The sequence below is a fragment of the Miscanthus floridulus genome, chromosome 18 (assembly GCF_019320115.1).
Source record: "Miscanthus floridulus cultivar M001 chromosome 18, ASM1932011v1, whole genome shotgun sequence".
In the NCBI taxonomy this organism is placed as follows: domain Eukaryota; kingdom Viridiplantae; phylum Streptophyta; class Magnoliopsida; order Poales; family Poaceae; genus Miscanthus; species Miscanthus floridulus.
Genome location: NC_089597.1, coordinates 108,936,864 through 108,954,182, shown reverse-complemented (window position 1 = coordinate 108,954,182; position 17,319 = coordinate 108,936,864). Strand labels below are relative to the sequence as shown.

The following is a 17,319-nucleotide window of genomic DNA, read 5'->3' as shown; positions in this document are numbered from 1 at the left end:
CTGCGGTGCCGCTGTGTAAGGGTGGGACAAGAGTTCAGGGTTTTTCTCGATCTGTGTGAGAAGATCTCTTCTTAAACCGAAATACCTTGCGGCTGTCTAGCCACCGCGGATCAAGTTTTTTTTTTTCCTGAGCGATATGTCTATATTGTTCGTTATTCAAGCAGCTGTAGACTTCTTGCCTGATTTTCTTACCACGAACACACAAAGGGCACCACCTTGGTTGTAAGAGGCTCCTCTTGGCATCATCATCATTTGCAGCAACTCCTATCTCCACTTTTTACATAATGGATCTAGCCAGATTTTCAATGAAAATCGGCCAATCAATTTTATTGACCGGCACCTCCATGGAGCTGATTGTAACAGATGTTTGTTTTATGGCATCCATAGGAGCAAAAGGAACCTTCTTTTTTTTTCTTAGGCACATAAATTTGCTTCAACGGTGACCAAACCTTTTTTTATGAGCCGAGATGCACCGAATCATCTCTTTGCTTGGTGTACCTATTCATAAGTCGGTCAAAAGCTAATTGTGATTGCACCTCTTTACTGATAATCTTGATTTTATTAGCCTTCCAAGTTCCAATCTTCGGATGCTTTAGTTCATATGAATTTGCAAAGGAGGGAAGAAGCACAATAGCACAACACATTTCTTGATGTAGACTTCTAGAGGGGGAACATCTGCAGTTCGTCATCAGGACGGAAGCAAAATTAATTGGTTACTTTCAATTATGTAAATCCAAACTGCACTCTAAGGCAGGGCATTTATTTCTCATTGATATAGAAACTTTTGTATCACAAACAATAGCATCTCCAAAATTATAACCCCTCTAGAATGTAAAATATATCTCTTCTCTCCAACCCATCACGTATGAGACAAATGTATGCATTCGATTAGGGATCGTATTTTATGATTACGATTCTACCTTTTTGATTCCGTCGAAACTTCAGCAAATAGCGGTGGTAGCGACTAGCGAGAAGACGATCGTCGTCTTGGCAGTGAGCCGTGGCGCCAGCAGCAGATAGAGGCCACCGGAGCAGACTTGAGGAAGGCAGGGAAGCCAGGAGAAGAACCAGATACCGCTCGGTCTGTGCAGTGGTGGACTTGACAACCAAAACAGGAAAGACTAATCACGATTAGAGGGCGCTTAGTCGTTCAAGCTGATCGACTAGCCATCAAATCGAGTCGAGGCAGCATGTTGGACTTGGACCCTACGTAGTACTGACTGGACGACTAATCCACGACGTCCATTAATCGACCACATGTAATTAAACAATAAGAACCGAGGCTGCCGAGCCCTAGGAACCTGCCCCGACATCACGGAAGGATGACGCAAGTGCAGCGGCCTCGGCGAGATAGAGATCATCCATCCCACCGCCGAAGATAGCAGGCAAGAACAGCCAGCACGCTGTGCTCACCACGAACGCCACGACCAGCGGCGTCGCCACCACACGCGGTGGCCTCGCGCTCCACCTACAAGCGCACCACCGCTCGGCGCACATAGACGCGCCGTGCAGCACGAAGAACGCCGTGACCTGCCCCGTTGGCGCCCGGAACGTGAGGTAGTATGCCACCACCTCGTGCATAAGGCCTGACACGAGGAAGGTGGCTAGCACGCCAGCGGGGACGCCGAGGCGTGCACGGACGGGGTTGTAGACAGATGGTCGGAGCACTGCTGACACCATGAGGTTCCACCGCCGGCCCCAAAAGTCTTCAAGCGAGGCCGAGAGGTATGGCTTGTTGAACTGCGGCTCCAGCTCCATGCCTAGTGCCCTCCCCGTCGCGGCGAGGCACGGCAGCACGGAATCGAGGATGCAATAGGTGATGACGCCGAAGAGGACGAAAGCGGCATAAGGGTGTGTCCGTTCCTTAGAGTGGTGGAGGTGGTGGACAATCACCGCCGTGACAGCGAACTTGATACTAGAAGATAGGAGGACCGTCTTCGTCTTTATGACATCAGCATCCTTGGAGATCTGCCGGAGCTTGACTGGAAGCGCGGCAGTGAACACAAATGGGAGAGGACGGATGTGAGGGTCAAGCGGGCCGTGGCCCAAGGCAAGGAGGAGGAGCTTGAACTCGCCGAGCCAGACAAGGAAGAAGGCAACGAGTCCCCGGACGCCGTACAGCGGAATGAGGAAGGGGAGCACGAGAAGAAGGGCAAGCACCGGGATGAGCGCAAAGAAGCGGCAAAGGCCAGGGCGGGTGGAGGAAGCAGCGAAGCGCGCGTAAAGCATGGCGGCGGTGACCGCCAAGGGGACGGTGGCGACGGAGTGGTGCATGGCGTCGCGAAAGGCCTTTGCGCGCGTGCACTGTGGCCTGTGGGCTGTCACTACGGTCTACGGGTTGGAGGCTTGGAGCTCTCGGGGGGCACAGGGCTTGATATATGTACACCAGAATCTGTGCGTTGTCGTGCCATTTAAGTTGCAGTGGATTGTGACTTTGTGACCAAGACCAATCGAAATAAGGTCAATAGAATGTTCGCCTCCTTTGGTTCAACGGCGATGGCCAACGCCGCCCCTCTGGAAAACCAGAGCTCGATCATTGGATGATGGCATGATGCTCACGACTCAGCCAATCCGTTTGGACTTTGAAATGCGCTTTCGTGCACAACAGTTTGTTTAGCTTCGAGGAACCATCACGGTGCTTTAGTTTCGTTTTCCTGTCAATTTCAGCCTGATATTTTCTTGTAGATTTACACAACGACTTCAGATCCATGTTGACTTCAAATAAGAAATACCCCTCCCTCGCAAAATATATGTTATCCTCACTTCCCGAGAAGTCAAACACTTTTAACTTTAACCAAATATATATTAAAAAATATTAATATTTATAATACTTAAATAATATTATTAGGTAGATCGTTGAATATATTTTCATAATAAACTTATTTGGAGATATAAATGTTGCACGTATTTTCTACGAATCAAGTTAAAGTTAAGAAAGTTTGATCTGCACACATCTCATAATGACTTCTATTTTATGATAGAGGGAGTACCTATGATTGGCACATAAAAAAGTAAAGAATATTGACCTAACTTAAAACTCGCATGGTCACTAGTATCATCGATGTGGCTCGAGTTCCGAAGGAACAAGAATAATACTCTAGTAGTCATAAAAGCATCTCTAGAGTTAAACAAACAATTTATCTCTAAGAGTTTTAAAAACAATTAGTAAATCAATGAGTTTTCCAACTGACTAAGAAAAGTTGGGATCACATTTGTTAGTCTCAAACTATTTTTAAAATCTCGCTCCTAAAAATTAAAATACAATTTTGCATAAGAAGTGTCCGAGACTATTTTCGAATCACCCTAACCATTTTTATGTTTGATTTTTCTATTGTACATTTGTATTGGAAACCTCGTCCATACTCTATATTCTTCCCACGTCCTTCCACTTCTAGATTGGATGATCAATACATGTGTTATATTTTCGCATGGATTAGATCAATTTTCTCATGTGTGGAAAGATTGGGAGTGAAAATAAGGAGTGGGTTTTGAAAACTCTTGGAGATGCTCTAGGGCGTGTTTGGGACCACTTAAAATCATGTTCTAGATGAAAATCAGCTCCGTCGCACCCGACCCTCTACTCCTCATTCGCTTCCCCGCTACCACTGCACTAAGCTTAGTCGGCAGCAACCCGCTTCCCCACCGCTATTGCGCTAGCCTCAGTCGTCGATCGAAGGGTCCCTGCTCTTTGCTCCCTCAATGCGCCCACTCAGAAAAAGGCGAGTTCGAAGCAGAATCTATCGACGATGGGGAGATTGCTGAGGAAGGAAGGAGATGGGCGAGGAAGGACAAGGCAATATAGGGCGCTGGCCTTAGTGGCATGGGAGTCTCAAATGGTTGAGAGATGACCAAGAAAGTCAAGGGCAACGCAGGTGATCTAAAGAAGAATGACATATTGGCCTTTTACACTCCAGATAACCATAATAATCAGGATTGTTAAACATTCCTTATTCTTTATGCCAAAGATTTTTTAGACGCGGCTTATAAGAAAATCATTGCCGTGGGTTTGTAGCCATGCTGGCTAGTGATTAGTGGAACGATTGTTGGGTCGATGTGTGGGACTTCAATGGTTAACACTCAAGACACAAATTGTTTATCCTAGTTTGGTCCTCAAAGCCCTAAGTCCATCAAGCCACTTCTTCGTGTTAGAGTGCTCAAGCGAGTTCTTCCAACGAAAGAGACAAAGATGGTAGGAGAGCCTTGAGCTAGTTCTGATCTAGGGTTTTTTTGGGATTCGTCCCCCTCTAAGGGAGCCCCTGCCCAGCCTTATATCTCAAAGGCCAAGGGGAGTACAAGGCGTATTGTTTCATGGCTTCCTTGGCTCTCAAGGAAGCTCTAGGGTTTTGCACGTCTAGTCTTGGAGTCATTGGAGGCGTCCAATGTTCCATCCTTCATGGTTGTGGCCGACAGCCCTGGAATGTTTCCTGACATCACCTTTAGATGTCTCGAACTAGTCATTAGAGCCTAGAGTTTCTCTTGTGTCTCTCACAGGTCCTTCCTTCCCTTAGCATCCATCATATGACAAGGAGAGAGAAGTTTTCCCAAGAGAATCTAACATGGGTCCCATGGCTTCCTCAACATAGAGAGGTCGCGTGTTCTCGCTGCCGTGTTGTTTCATGCCTTGCGTGAACCTATGCCGAGAATAGCCAACAAGGCCTCGTGAGGGGCGAGGGGACAGAGCTTTGCTAGGGCCATGGGCACCCATCATAGCATACCAAAAGATTCCCAACATCACTGCATGAAGGTCACCCAAGACGATAGGAGATGGGGCTAATGCTCCTGAACCACCCTTAGTCGGTCGTGGGCGTCAGCACCGAAGCCTGGGTAAGGCCACTCGAGAAACCTCAAGTTCACGAGCGAGGGGCTTGACCCTCGTCCTGGCTAGAGGCACCCTACCAAAATGATGAGGCACCCCGTTGCTCGAGTCATCTCGGGCCCAATGGGCCTTTCTTGTTATCCAACGGTGGGGGGCGGAGAGGGCGAGTGCATCCACTACCTGTGAGCCCCTAGCAGATTAGGAGAGTCAATCAGGGAGGTTAATCAAGCTATTACGACGCTAATCTAGGGATTAAGGTAACCCCGCTATTAGGTACTCAATAATCATGATTAAATTAGAATAAATTGTTATATAAGTCATTCCAAACAGAGCCTTAAGAAATATTCACACAACATATTAGTGCAACCCTAAGGCTCCATGGACGTTGCATCCATCTATGATTCTAGATTGCAACAATTTTTCTATTAGTCGTCACTTGGCTAGCGATGGATCCGCTAGTCTAGCGGTCTTCTAGCCAGGGACATGGTGCATGAATGCGGAGCCAAATACATCACGATTACCAAGCCTTTTGTACCAACGAAAAAGACTACAAATATCATGTGAGTGTTTACGTCTTTTTTTGAGGCAATCACCGGGGGGTTGAGGGACCTGTTGACATTTCTTAGCATCACTCTTAACTAATTTGTCATCCCTAGCATGATGCCAGGAATGCGTTGTTGGTAATTATGAGAACACTTGTAAACTATATATAAGGTATCCACAAGCATACAAATAATATACCATTGTACCATTTTGTAAGGAAAATGGACCCTAGGCTCATTTACTTTCGATTTTGGTGTTTGATGACCAACACAACCAAATTGGACTAATGAATTTGCAAGTGATTATTTTGTAGTTCAATAGGATGCAAGGCGTGACTTGGACGAAGGCGACGTGATGATCCGATGATCAACACCATAAGCAAGACCTTAGAAGCACAAGAGAAGACCCAAGATATCAAGCAAAATCCAAGCACGAAGATATGAACCAAGCCGGACGCAAGATCGTGAAGAAACGAGCTCACAGAGGTGATAGGACGCTGCACCAGACGCTGCATAGGACGCTGCACCAGATGCTCCGATGCATAGGACGCTGCACCGGACGCTGAGATCAAGAGGCTCGGCAACAGCAGAGTCAACAACAGTGATCGGATGCTGCACAGAATGCTGCACCGGACGCTCCGATGCACAGGACGCTGCATCGGACGCTGTATAGGACGCTGAGTGCCAGAGTCCGATCAACATTAGTAAGGTTCTAGAGAGCCGTTTTCATGACCGGACACGTCCGGTCAGTGTTGACCGGACGCTGGTCAGAGTCCGGTCAGTAGCAGAAAAGTGGGATTTCATCTCCAACGGCTACTTTCTCAGTGGGGCTTATAAATAGACCCCCAACCAGCCATTTGAGTAGTGTGGAGCTGAGGAAACATACCAAGGGTGTTGATACACCATTTTAGTGATCTCCACTTGCAGAGTGCTTAGTGATTCATTAGGTGATTAGCGTTGGTGCTTTGCGAAGTGCTTAGGTTGATTAGACCACCGCTTATGCGCTTGCTCTAGGTTTAGGCCTAGTGTTTAGTGAGGTTTTCATACCTCTTACCACTTGGTGCTTGTGAGCACCATTGTTATACATTGGAGGGGCTTTTAGTCTTGCGAGATCACACCAACCATGTTTGTGGTGTGGACGCCACCATGTACCGGAGGGAACAAGGCCCGTGGCGTTTCAGCCGGAAGCTTGATAGTGAGAGGGGCGAGGAGCATCCGGGAGAGGCTTGCCGGAAGGCACATCAGAGACCCACTTGCACGTGGGGAAGGCCCGAGGCTATCCACGGAGTGACCCGACCGGGAGCTTGGCCCTTGCGAGGGATTCCTTGCGAGGGGCTCCAACGAGGACTAGGGGGAAGCTTGCGTGCTTCTGGATACCTCGGTAAAAATACCAGAGTCGCCGATGGGAGTTTGCATATCTCTACCTTGCTCTTTAGCTTCCGCATTTACATTTATTGAATTACTCCTTTTGCGGTAGAGATAGCAACACACTAGCAAAACCATAGTTGCACATTTAGATAGTTTATCTTTTGCATAGGTTTTGCTAAGGTTAGAAAAAGAGGCCATAGTTTAGAGTTAGAATTTTAAGTTGCCTAATTCACCCCCCCTCTTATGTGTCACGGTCCCTTCAATTAGTATCAGAGCCGGTTGGCTCAATTTGGACCTTTGGCTTAACCGCTGTTGAGCCGACGCTATGTAGAGTGGTTGGGATGGATATCTCTAGGCCTCCGCACTTTGACGGCACTAACTTCTCTTACTATAAGGCTAGAATGGCTTGCCACCTTGAGGCGGTTGATTTGGGTGTATGGAGAGTCACTCATGATGGGATGAAACCCATCAAGAATCCTGAAAAACCCACTAAGAGTGATGAAAAAGAAATGTATTTCAATGCTAGAGCTAAAAATTGCTTGTTTGAATCATTTAGCATGGATGTGTTTAACCAAGTGTTCACTTTAAATACGGCACATGAAATTTGGTTAAAACTCCAAGAGCTCCATGATGGCACAAGTAATGAACGTGAGCAAAAACATTGTCTACCTAAACAAAATTATGATTCCTTTATAATGAATGATGATGAGCTTGTTCGTGATATGTATTCTTGTTTGAATCTAATTATCAATGAGCTCCATTCAATAGGATTAATAAAGCTAGATGATGCGGACATCATGAGGAAGATCATCTCCGTGCTACCACAAAAGAAATATGCAAGCATCATCACCATCCTTCACAATATGGAGGACTTGAGCACCATGACCCTGGGCATAGTCATTGGCAAGATAGTGGCATTTGAAATGTCATGGAAGATGGGTCAAGAAGAAGCTTCTTCATCAAGCAAAGGCAAAGCTCTCGCATGTAGCGAGAAAAAGAAGATAAAGGGCAAGCAAGTTGAGACAAGCTCAAGCTCAGGCTCCTCAAATGAAGAAGAAGAAGAAGATGAGGACGATGATGATGATGAAGATTCAAGTGATGATGATCAATCTTCCTCCTCCACCTCCGACCTTGATGAAGAATCAATCAAATTAATCAACAAGGTGGAGAAGATGATCCAAAGGCTCAATGTCAAGGGTGTGCCCATCTAAATTCAAGATATCATTTTCACCAATCAAAGAAATGAGCAAAGAAAGAGAGGATGCTATGGATGCGGCGAATTGGGGCACTTTGTGGAAGTTTGTCCAAACAAGCCCACACCCAAGACAAAGAAGAAGGCATGCAAGAACCAAGCCCTCACATCAATAAGATCATGGGATGATTCTTCAAGTGAAGAAGAACACCATCACAAGAGACATGACCACAAGCACTCATCTTCAAGCTCTTCTCGTGTGTGCCTTATGGCACGAGGTAACGAAAGCTCATCCTCTAGTGAGAGTGATAGTGATGATGATATGCCTTCTTATGATGAAATTGTGCAACAAAATCTTAATTATGCTAAAGTTTGCACTAGTTAACAAAAGAAGCTCAAAAGTTTAAAAGAAAAGCTAGATAGTTCACAAGAAGCATACAAAACTTTGCTTGAACAATATGAGAACTTTGCAAATCTCAATGTTGAACTATCTATTAAAATTGAGCAACTTAAGGCTAGTGCAACAACAAATGAATGCACAATCAATGATGAGCAACTTGTAAAGAAAAATAAAAAATTAAAAGAAAAGTTAGCTAGCTCACAAGATGCTTATAAAAGTTTGCTTGCAAAAATGGAAACCATGTGCAAACATTGTGATGAGCTAACTAATAAAGTTGCTAATATTGAAGCCATTAGTACAACCCCCACCAAGGCATCTAAAAAGAAAAGTTCTATCTTTAACATGTCTAAAAAGGATGCCTCTACTTCTTGTAATGATTTATGTTTAGACTCACCTTTGTGCAACCAATTTTGTGTTGAGAAAGTTGTTGTAGATACATGCACACAAGAGGTTGCAAGGGAGAATGAGCAACTCAAGCAAGAAGTAGCTCGCCTCGCCAAGGATTTGACTCAAGTGAAAGGCAAGGCGAAGCAAACCCAACTTCATCAAGATAACACCATAAAGGGAGTGAAGAAGCTTGATGAAGGACAAACCGTGGTTTGTTACGTGTGCCACAAGGAAGGTCGCAAGTCCTATGAGTGCAAGGTGAAGAACGGGGGAGGAGCAAAGAAGAAAGAGAAGAAGCAAACAAGCAAGCTCTCCAACACCTACACAAACAAGGTGGACAAGAAGGCCTCCACACCTTATCTCTTGAAGAAGAAGAAAAATGACAAGGTGGTGGCCATCAAGGTGAACAAGCAAGCCAACAATGGGGTCAAACGCTTTTGGGTGCCAAAGGAGATCATTTCCAACATGAGGAGCACCAAGAAGGTTTGGATCCCGAAAGAGAAGTGAGAAGTCCAATGGACTTCGGGAAATTTGGAGACTTGGGAAAGTATGGGTGCATTTCATGGTGTGCATCATGATGGACAAAATCATTGCCAAGTGGGTTAGTGAATACTATGGACCCATATTCCCCTTCCCATGTTAGGTAACTAGATGTCATTACTCTCAATTGGTACTTCCTTTAAGTAGTATTTCTTACAAATTGGTATCCTTAAGCATCTAGTTGTTTTTCATGCCTAGGTTTGCATTTGCATGCTTATATCTTTTGTCATGCATATACTAGGTATATCTTATGGTAGGCTTGTTCGGTTTCATTCTTAACCCTTGGAGCAAACCTACATGGTTTTAAATTATTTAGGAGCACGACACATAGCTTGTCTTACAATTGTTCATCTAATATGTGCTAAAGTCCAAATTGTAGATAATCTCTCCCGAATATCATCTTTGAAAATGACTCTCACATTCATGTGATATCATCTTTCAAGTGGTATTTTGATTCTAAAATCAATGTGCATGATTCTTACAAGTATTCCACACTTGTGTGCACAAATTTAGGGGGAGGTTACTCTACAAGTTGGATGCCTTGAGACTAACACCTTTTCAAGCTTATCATATGTGTAGTAGTCTCATTGCAAGGAAAATAGAGTCCTTGGAGTTAAGCATCATACTTCAAATATCCACCACCTATTGCAAGTGGTAGAAATCAAATTAGGTTCCACATGTGGTATTTCTAAACCAATATCATCATATTGATTTCATTTTGATATTTATATGCTTTCTCCATGCATTATATAGATTAAATTTCCTTGAGCAATAATTTGCCAATTATGCATATGCTTTGCCTTCTACCATATGTATGCATATATTTAGGGGGAGCTTAATCTATATAATGTGAGAGTCAAATTTTGTGACCTATTCCACTCTACACACAAATGATCATAAAGTTTGACCCTCCCTTGTGCTACTAATGTCTTCCTTTTCGGTGTTTGATTCCAAAGGGGAAGAATTTTTAGAACCAAAAGCAAGCATTAATTTGTAGGACCAAAAGCTAGACTATAATGGTCTACAAGTGGCAATGGTCCGAGAAAGGGAGGAGAGTGGATTATGGATTGCCTATGGAATGGGGAGAATTTATAGAAAGCAAGGCTTAAATCCATAATGCCACATGGGGACATTTGCAAGGGCAAGATAAGTTTTTATGTGTTATTCCTTAGTTTTACAAGAAGTATCTTTTAGCATCATATAATCTTGCCCCTTGCATTGCATCCTAGCAAGTAGGTAGTTTTTAAATTTCAAAATTCTATTATTTGCTTGCTTTGGTTGTGTTGTCATCAATCACCAAAAAGGGGGAGATTGTAAGGAAAATGGACCCTAGGCTCATTTACTTTGGATTTTGGTGTTTGATGACCAACACAACCAAATTGGACTAATGAATTTGTAAGTGATTATTTTGTAGTTCAATAGGATGCAAGACGTGACTTGGACAAAGGTGACATGATGATCCGATGATCAACACCATAAGCAAGACCTTAGAAGCATAAGAGAAGACCCAAGATATCAAGCAAAGTCCAAGCACGAAGATAGGAACCAAGCCGGACGCAAGATCGCGAAGAAACGAGCTCACAGAGGTGACAGGACGCTACATAGGACGCTGCACTAGACGCTCTGATGCACAGGACGTTGCACCGGATGCTTTGATCAAGAGGCTCGGCAACAACAGAGTCAACAGCAGCGACCGGAAGCTGCACAGGATGCTGCACCGGATGCTCCGATGCACAGGACATTGCACCGGACGCTACACAGGACGCTGAGTGCCAGAGTCTGGTCAACATCAGTAAGATTCTAGAGAGCCGTTTTCATGATCGGACGTGTCCGGTCAGTGTTGAACGGACGCTAGTCAGAGTCCGGTCAGTAGCAGAAAAGCGGAATTTCGTCCCCAATGGCTACTTTCTCAGTGGGGCTTATAAATAGACCCCCCAACCAGCCATTTGAGTAGTGTGGAGCTGAGGAAACATACCAAGGGTGTTGATATACCATTTTAGTGATCTCCACTTGCATAGTGCTTAGTGATTCATTAGGTGATTAGCGTAGGTGCTTTGCAAAGTGCTTAGGTTGATTAGACCACTGCTTATGCGCTTGCTCTAGGTTTAGGCCTAGTGTTTAGTGAGGTTTGCATACCTCTTACCACTCGATGCCTGTGAGCACCATTATTGTATATTGTAGGGGCTTTTAGTCTTGCGAGATCACACCAACCACATTTATGGTGTGGCCACCACCGTGTACCAGAGGGAACAAGGCCCGCGGCGTTTTGGCCGGAAGCTTGATAGTGAATACGGCGGAGAGCATCCGGGAGAGGCTTGCCGGAAGGCACATTGGAGACCCACTTGCGCGTGGGGAAGGCCCGAGGCTATCCACAGAGTGACCCGACTGGGAGCTTGGCCCTTGCGAGGGGCTCCAACGAGGACTAGGGGGAAGCTTGCGCGCTTCTCGATACCTCAGTAAAAATACCGGAGTCGTCGGTGGGAGTTTGCATATCTCTACCTTGCTCTTTAGCTTCCGCATTTGCATTTATTGAATTACTCCTTTTGCGGTAGAGATAACAACACACTAGCAAAACCGTAGTTGCACATTTAGATAGTTTATCTTTTGCATAGGTTTTGCTAAGGTTAGAAAAAGAGGCCATAGTTTAGAGTTAGAATTTTAAGTTGCCTAATTCACCCCCCTCTTAGGCGTCATGGTCCCTTCACATTTCACCCGGGAGTATACCGAGTATCGTTATTTATATTTTATCCACAGGGAGGAGCTATGGGGTTGTGTTGGCATAGAGATATTGACAAATATGTATACTTATGATAAAACCACTCTCATGCTATGGCAGGGGTAAGTCAAGTGATAAATAAATGATAAGTGTAAGATAATAATGGTATTCCAGAGATAGAAATAGATACTCATAAAATATAGTAAGGCTAAGCAGGAGATTTGTTAAGAGCAAAAGATTCCTAAGTCGTTACTTATCTACTAAGTCTTTTGTACACCCGAGTATATACACTCTCATCTATAGTATAACTAACTTTGGATCTACGCATAAGGAACATTACTAAGGAAGATTAAGAACAGAGCTTGCCTTCCTTCGCAATCACGTTCTATGTGCTCTACAAACATGGAGTGGACTATAAAGGACTCAATGGGAGTGTCACATCTATGATCTACCACATGACCTAGAGTGTGGAAGGCATCCGTAGGCAAACAATATCTAAGCACCATGCTTACATAATGCCGACCACTTAACTCTCTCGAGAACTAAGCTAAGAGCTCTGTGAACATATGCATATATTCATCATTAATCATAACTATATCAAGCATATTACTAGAGCAAAGTAGAAACATAATATTGAAGTAGCATAAAGTCATAAATAAAGAGATACAATGGCTATACAAGTCTCCAGACGATAGATCCGGGATCCTGAGCGATAGTCCAAACTCTAATTAAACCTTGCTAGCTAGCCTATACTAGAAACTTGAAGAATTGGAGCTCTATTCTCTTCTCTCTAGAAACCCTAATTTCTGGTCTACTCTTGACTTATGTGAAAGCATCTAGGCCCCTAGTTGGGTTTTAATGATTAATGACAATACATGATTACTATGACTAACGTATGTTTTGCAGAGGCAATTAAGTTAGGTCATGGTAATGGAGATCGATTGGGCTATCGTTGTGGTCATGCCCCTATGATGAAAATCATTTCAGTTTTCAAAGGATGGACGACAAGGTTAAGGATGGACTAATTCTAAGTGTCGATTGGAGTGGAAGAGACACTTAGAGTAGTTTAGGACTTTGTTTTTCCTTTGGCCATACTATTAAGGGGGTATGGACGGGTAGCTTGACCTAGGTGAGTCTAATGAGTTAGGTGTGGTGCACACTTGCTAAATCTAGCACTAGGTAGCTCCTAAAAAGCCCATAGATCCATTGGAGCAAACTTCATTCACATATGGTCGAGAGTTGGAAGTGATTGGAGGGTCAAATACTGACTGGACATTGGCTCCAGAGTGACCAGACGCTATCGTAGAGTCCGGTCAGTTCATTTGATTAAGGTAAAATCGTCTGGTGCGACCAGACACTGAGAGGTGAAGTGACCGGACACTGAGTCCCAGTGTCTGGTCGACTCCAGTAAGGTTCCAAAGAGGGAAAATCATGACAGGACGTGTCCGGTCAGTGTTGAAACACTAGAGTTCGGGGAGAATTGACCAGAGCATCCGGTCAACATGACCAGAGCATCCGGTCACCCCGCAGAGGCACATAATGGTTCGTTTTTCAGCCATGGTTATAAATACTTTCTCCATTCATGTGTGGGGGTACTTTTGCTCATTCCAACAGCTGAGAAACATATTTGAGAGTGCCAAGAAGAGCAAGGTCCTAGTGAGGTGATTGAGATATGAGAATCCCAAAGAGAGCCCTTATTAGTGAAAGCAAGAGTAGCAAAGCGTGCATTCACCCTTCTCATTAGGCTTGTCGTGGTCAAGTGAGAGTCTGTGCTTGTTACTCTTGGTGATCGCCATCACCTAGATGGCTTGGTGGTGATTGAGAGCTTGGTGATCATCCGACAGAGCTTGTGGATGACCCAACTCAAATTGTGAGCGGTTGTGGGTGATTCACCGCGACAGAGTGTCAAAGAATCAACCCGTAAAGAGCACTTGATCCTTGCGTGGACAAGGGGGAGCTACACCCTTGCACGGGTGCTCCAATGAGGACTAGTGGGGAATGGCGACTCTCCGATACCTCAGCAAAACATCGCCGCATTCCTCCTTCTATCTTTACTTTGAGCAATTCAATTCTTGTCATTTATATTCATAGAATTGCCATACTAGAGTAGGATTGGAACATAGGTTGCTAAACTTTTGTGCGGTAGATCAATAGAAACACTTTCTAGACACAAGGGGTTAATTGGGCTAACCATAGGACTTAATTATTGCAAAGAAATTTAGAATTAGCCAAATTCAGCCCCCTCTTGGGCATCTTGATCCTTTCATTGTGGCAGCGTGCTCTAGAGGGGGGTCAGGGGCTGGTTATATAGACCGGAGCGTCCAACGTGAGCCCTTGGATTAAACTGACTTAAAGGCCAGCGTAGATGCATCCTAGGAGGCAGTGGGAAACCAACATACGAAGGAGGCTGATAGGTGGGTCCCCCAAGGGTCGAGCAGCCTCTAGGTGGGGCCGACTAGCCCTACCTGGTAGTGGCTTGGCCTCCGTTTGGTGTGGAGTCCTCTCGAGTCTTCTGGAACCTTCTGGTGTCCGTTTCACCGTGGATAAACGTGATTTTATTTGACGATTTGATCCTCCATGACGATTTTATGAAATAACCCTGCTGAAAACACAGATTCACCAAAACTCATGGAAATTGTTAGTTAAAACCCCTAAGTCTATGTTGGTGATCCTGTTTATGCATTTATTCATGGTATGTTGACGGTTTATGATGGATGGTAACTACCGTCAACAAACTCCCCCAAGCTTAACCTTTGCTCGTCCCTGAGCAATGCCAAACTTAGCAATGGATCATGAGTTTAGAATTTTTACAACTCCTCAAAAGTACACATGCGTTCAAACAAGAATTCTCCTACGGATTAAAATTCATCCATCTAACTTTCAAACTTACCCATATTACCTTCAACAATGGGGCTTTCTAGCTTTCACTTGGTTCTTGAGCAATTGAAAGACAGAATGATTAAGTCAAGCACTATGTCTCAGGTTCTTTTGTTCAACCATTATTCTGGAGTTTTATAAGTTTTCAAAATAAAAACTCAGAGATTCCTTTGTATGACACTCTCAAGTCTCTCATATATGTGGCATTTATGGATCCTCACCAAGGTAATGAATGATGTTATACCTTTTCTTCTCCTATAACTAATGATTATGTGTAGCTCATAGTAGTGGTAATTGCACGAAGGGAGCATACTTGCAATACATATATTGTAAAGTCAAACCTCGGATCCAAAGAAAGTTAAGTCATACAATCAAATCAAGATGTGCATGTGTATGGAATATGGTGGATATATATGGTGGCTAGCCTAATTCTACTATGCTCCTTGAAAACATATCCCTCATTTTAAACTTGGAAACAATTGCAAGAAAACATGGGCAATCTTATTCATCTTTTTTTTTCAGGCGGGCATCTAAGTACCCATTGTTTTAATACTTTGGACACTTGTCCATTTTTTTCAATTCTTCTTTCTTCTTCTCTTCTTTTTTTTATAAATATCTTTTGCATAGCCCATGCCTCTTTTCTGCAACAAACTTTTGAGAGATAGCAATAAGAACTTGAAGCATTTATTTGGTGGAAACCTATGAAGCATATTTTTGGTGTTTTCTCCTAATGTAGGAGTAAAACATTTCTGGGTGGATCTAGATGGAAGGTATGTTTTTACGCCTACCCCTAGTGTAGGAGTAGTGCATATGTGGGTGGTGTGTACGTGATCTTGATTTTAAGAGTATGACAAACCTCTCATAAGGCATCAACAAAGCTTGAATAAACTCAATGCAAAAACAAGTAGCATATAAGTGGAAGTTTTTCTAGCCTAGATAAACATGTTTGGCTCTGGTAGGAATTCAAGCTTTGTCATACAGAATCTCATCATGTGATATTTTTATGTATTTCAAAAGAAATCTCCAGAATTTAGTATCACTTGGAACAAGATAAATAGCAGCTTAGACCTTTTCATATCATATCCGTCAATTACCTAGACTTAGATTAAGCATATGCTACCCACGAGTTTCAAGTTAAGAGCAAATTCTTATGTCAAATCAATCTCATCCAAAACTCGGGAGAATTCAAGGCTCAAAACTAGGTACTTGAAAGAAATTATAACAGAGCAACTATTCATCATTTCCATCATGTGAGATCATCTTCAAGTTCTATTTATTTATTGACTCTTAAAAACAAACTAAAGCACACCTTAAGCAAACTATATACGTACTCTTTTTATTTGGTTTTCTCTTTTTAGATCATACCATAGTAATATATATATATATATAAAAGACAAAGGCAATTTTTTATTTTATTTTCTTGGTTAGAAATTCGAAAATTAAATAAACTAAAGAAAATAAAAAAAATACGGGAAAGAAAACTTACCTTAGGTAAATGGGGGCTCCTCGCCCAAGCTGAGTGTTGCTATGGTCCTTCATCGAGGCGGGTGGTCAATGTGGAGATGGACAAACAAGTAGTTCCAATTATCATTCTCCTGTTGCTGGATGGCGAGGAGGCGTTGTCCTGCTTTTTCTTGCCATTGGGAATGTTGGTGAAGAGTGTTCCGGATCTCCTGCTAGTTCTCCTCGATGGTGGTGAGCCTGGTGTTGAAACGAGCATACTCCATTTGCTGCTCATGATAACCTATGGGGTGGTCGTGGTAGCCATGGGCAGAGAAGGACATGCGTCCTCCCTGGTGGCCACTGGAGACTTCCTCATACTGCTACTGGTAGTAGTCATATTGTGCACTTGAGCCTTGATGCCAAGATCTCTCAGCATGCTGAGGAGTGGGTTGCTCCCAACCAGCATGCTCGGGTTGGTGCATGTGGGAGCATCTCGGTTGGTCCCAGCCTACATGCTAAGGAAGGTGCACCTGGGAAGGTCCTACTTGATCAAATCCTACATAGCTGGTGAGGGCAGGTGTTGACACAAAAATGTGACGATGTGATCAACACACAGCAAGCCAGAAGATCTGAGTGAAACAAAACCAGAGATCTACTTGGCTTCAATACAGGACCAGTCAATTCTAAAAACCCAACGATGTACCAGTCAATTTGACCTGTATTTGACAAAGAGAGAAAATCTTATCAATAATTTAAGGTGGAACATATCGGTGTTGCACCAAACAGTTCCAAATGTACGGCTAGATAGCCGATTCAATGAGGCTATCGACTAAATAGTCGATATCTAACGTATCTATGAAACAAAGATCTTTAAATCAAGGATTATTGGCTAATATTAAATGATAATGATACGAATCAAAATAACCGATGCTCATGGAACATCAGAAAGCATCATCGGCTAAATGTAACATGATTGATATAAAGCGTCGAGCCGATAAGTTTGATGAAAAGAGTATAACATGTGAACAAATCGACTAT

At 43.6% G+C, this 17,319-nt stretch overlaps 1 protein-coding gene across 1 annotated transcript; it reads right to left on the bottom strand.

Annotated features, from left to right (window-relative positions):
* Positions 1-814: 814 nt before the first annotated feature.
* Positions 815-2,319, bottom strand: LOC136522879 (probable long-chain-alcohol O-fatty-acyltransferase 4). Its single transcript, XM_066516675.1, has one exon. It carries the CDS (start codon positions 2,272-2,274, stop codon positions 1,294-1,296), a length of 981 nt encoding a protein of 326 aa, XP_066372772.1. The 5' UTR covers positions 2,275-2,319; the 3' UTR covers positions 815-1,293.
* Positions 2,320-17,319: the final 15,000 nt, after the last annotated feature.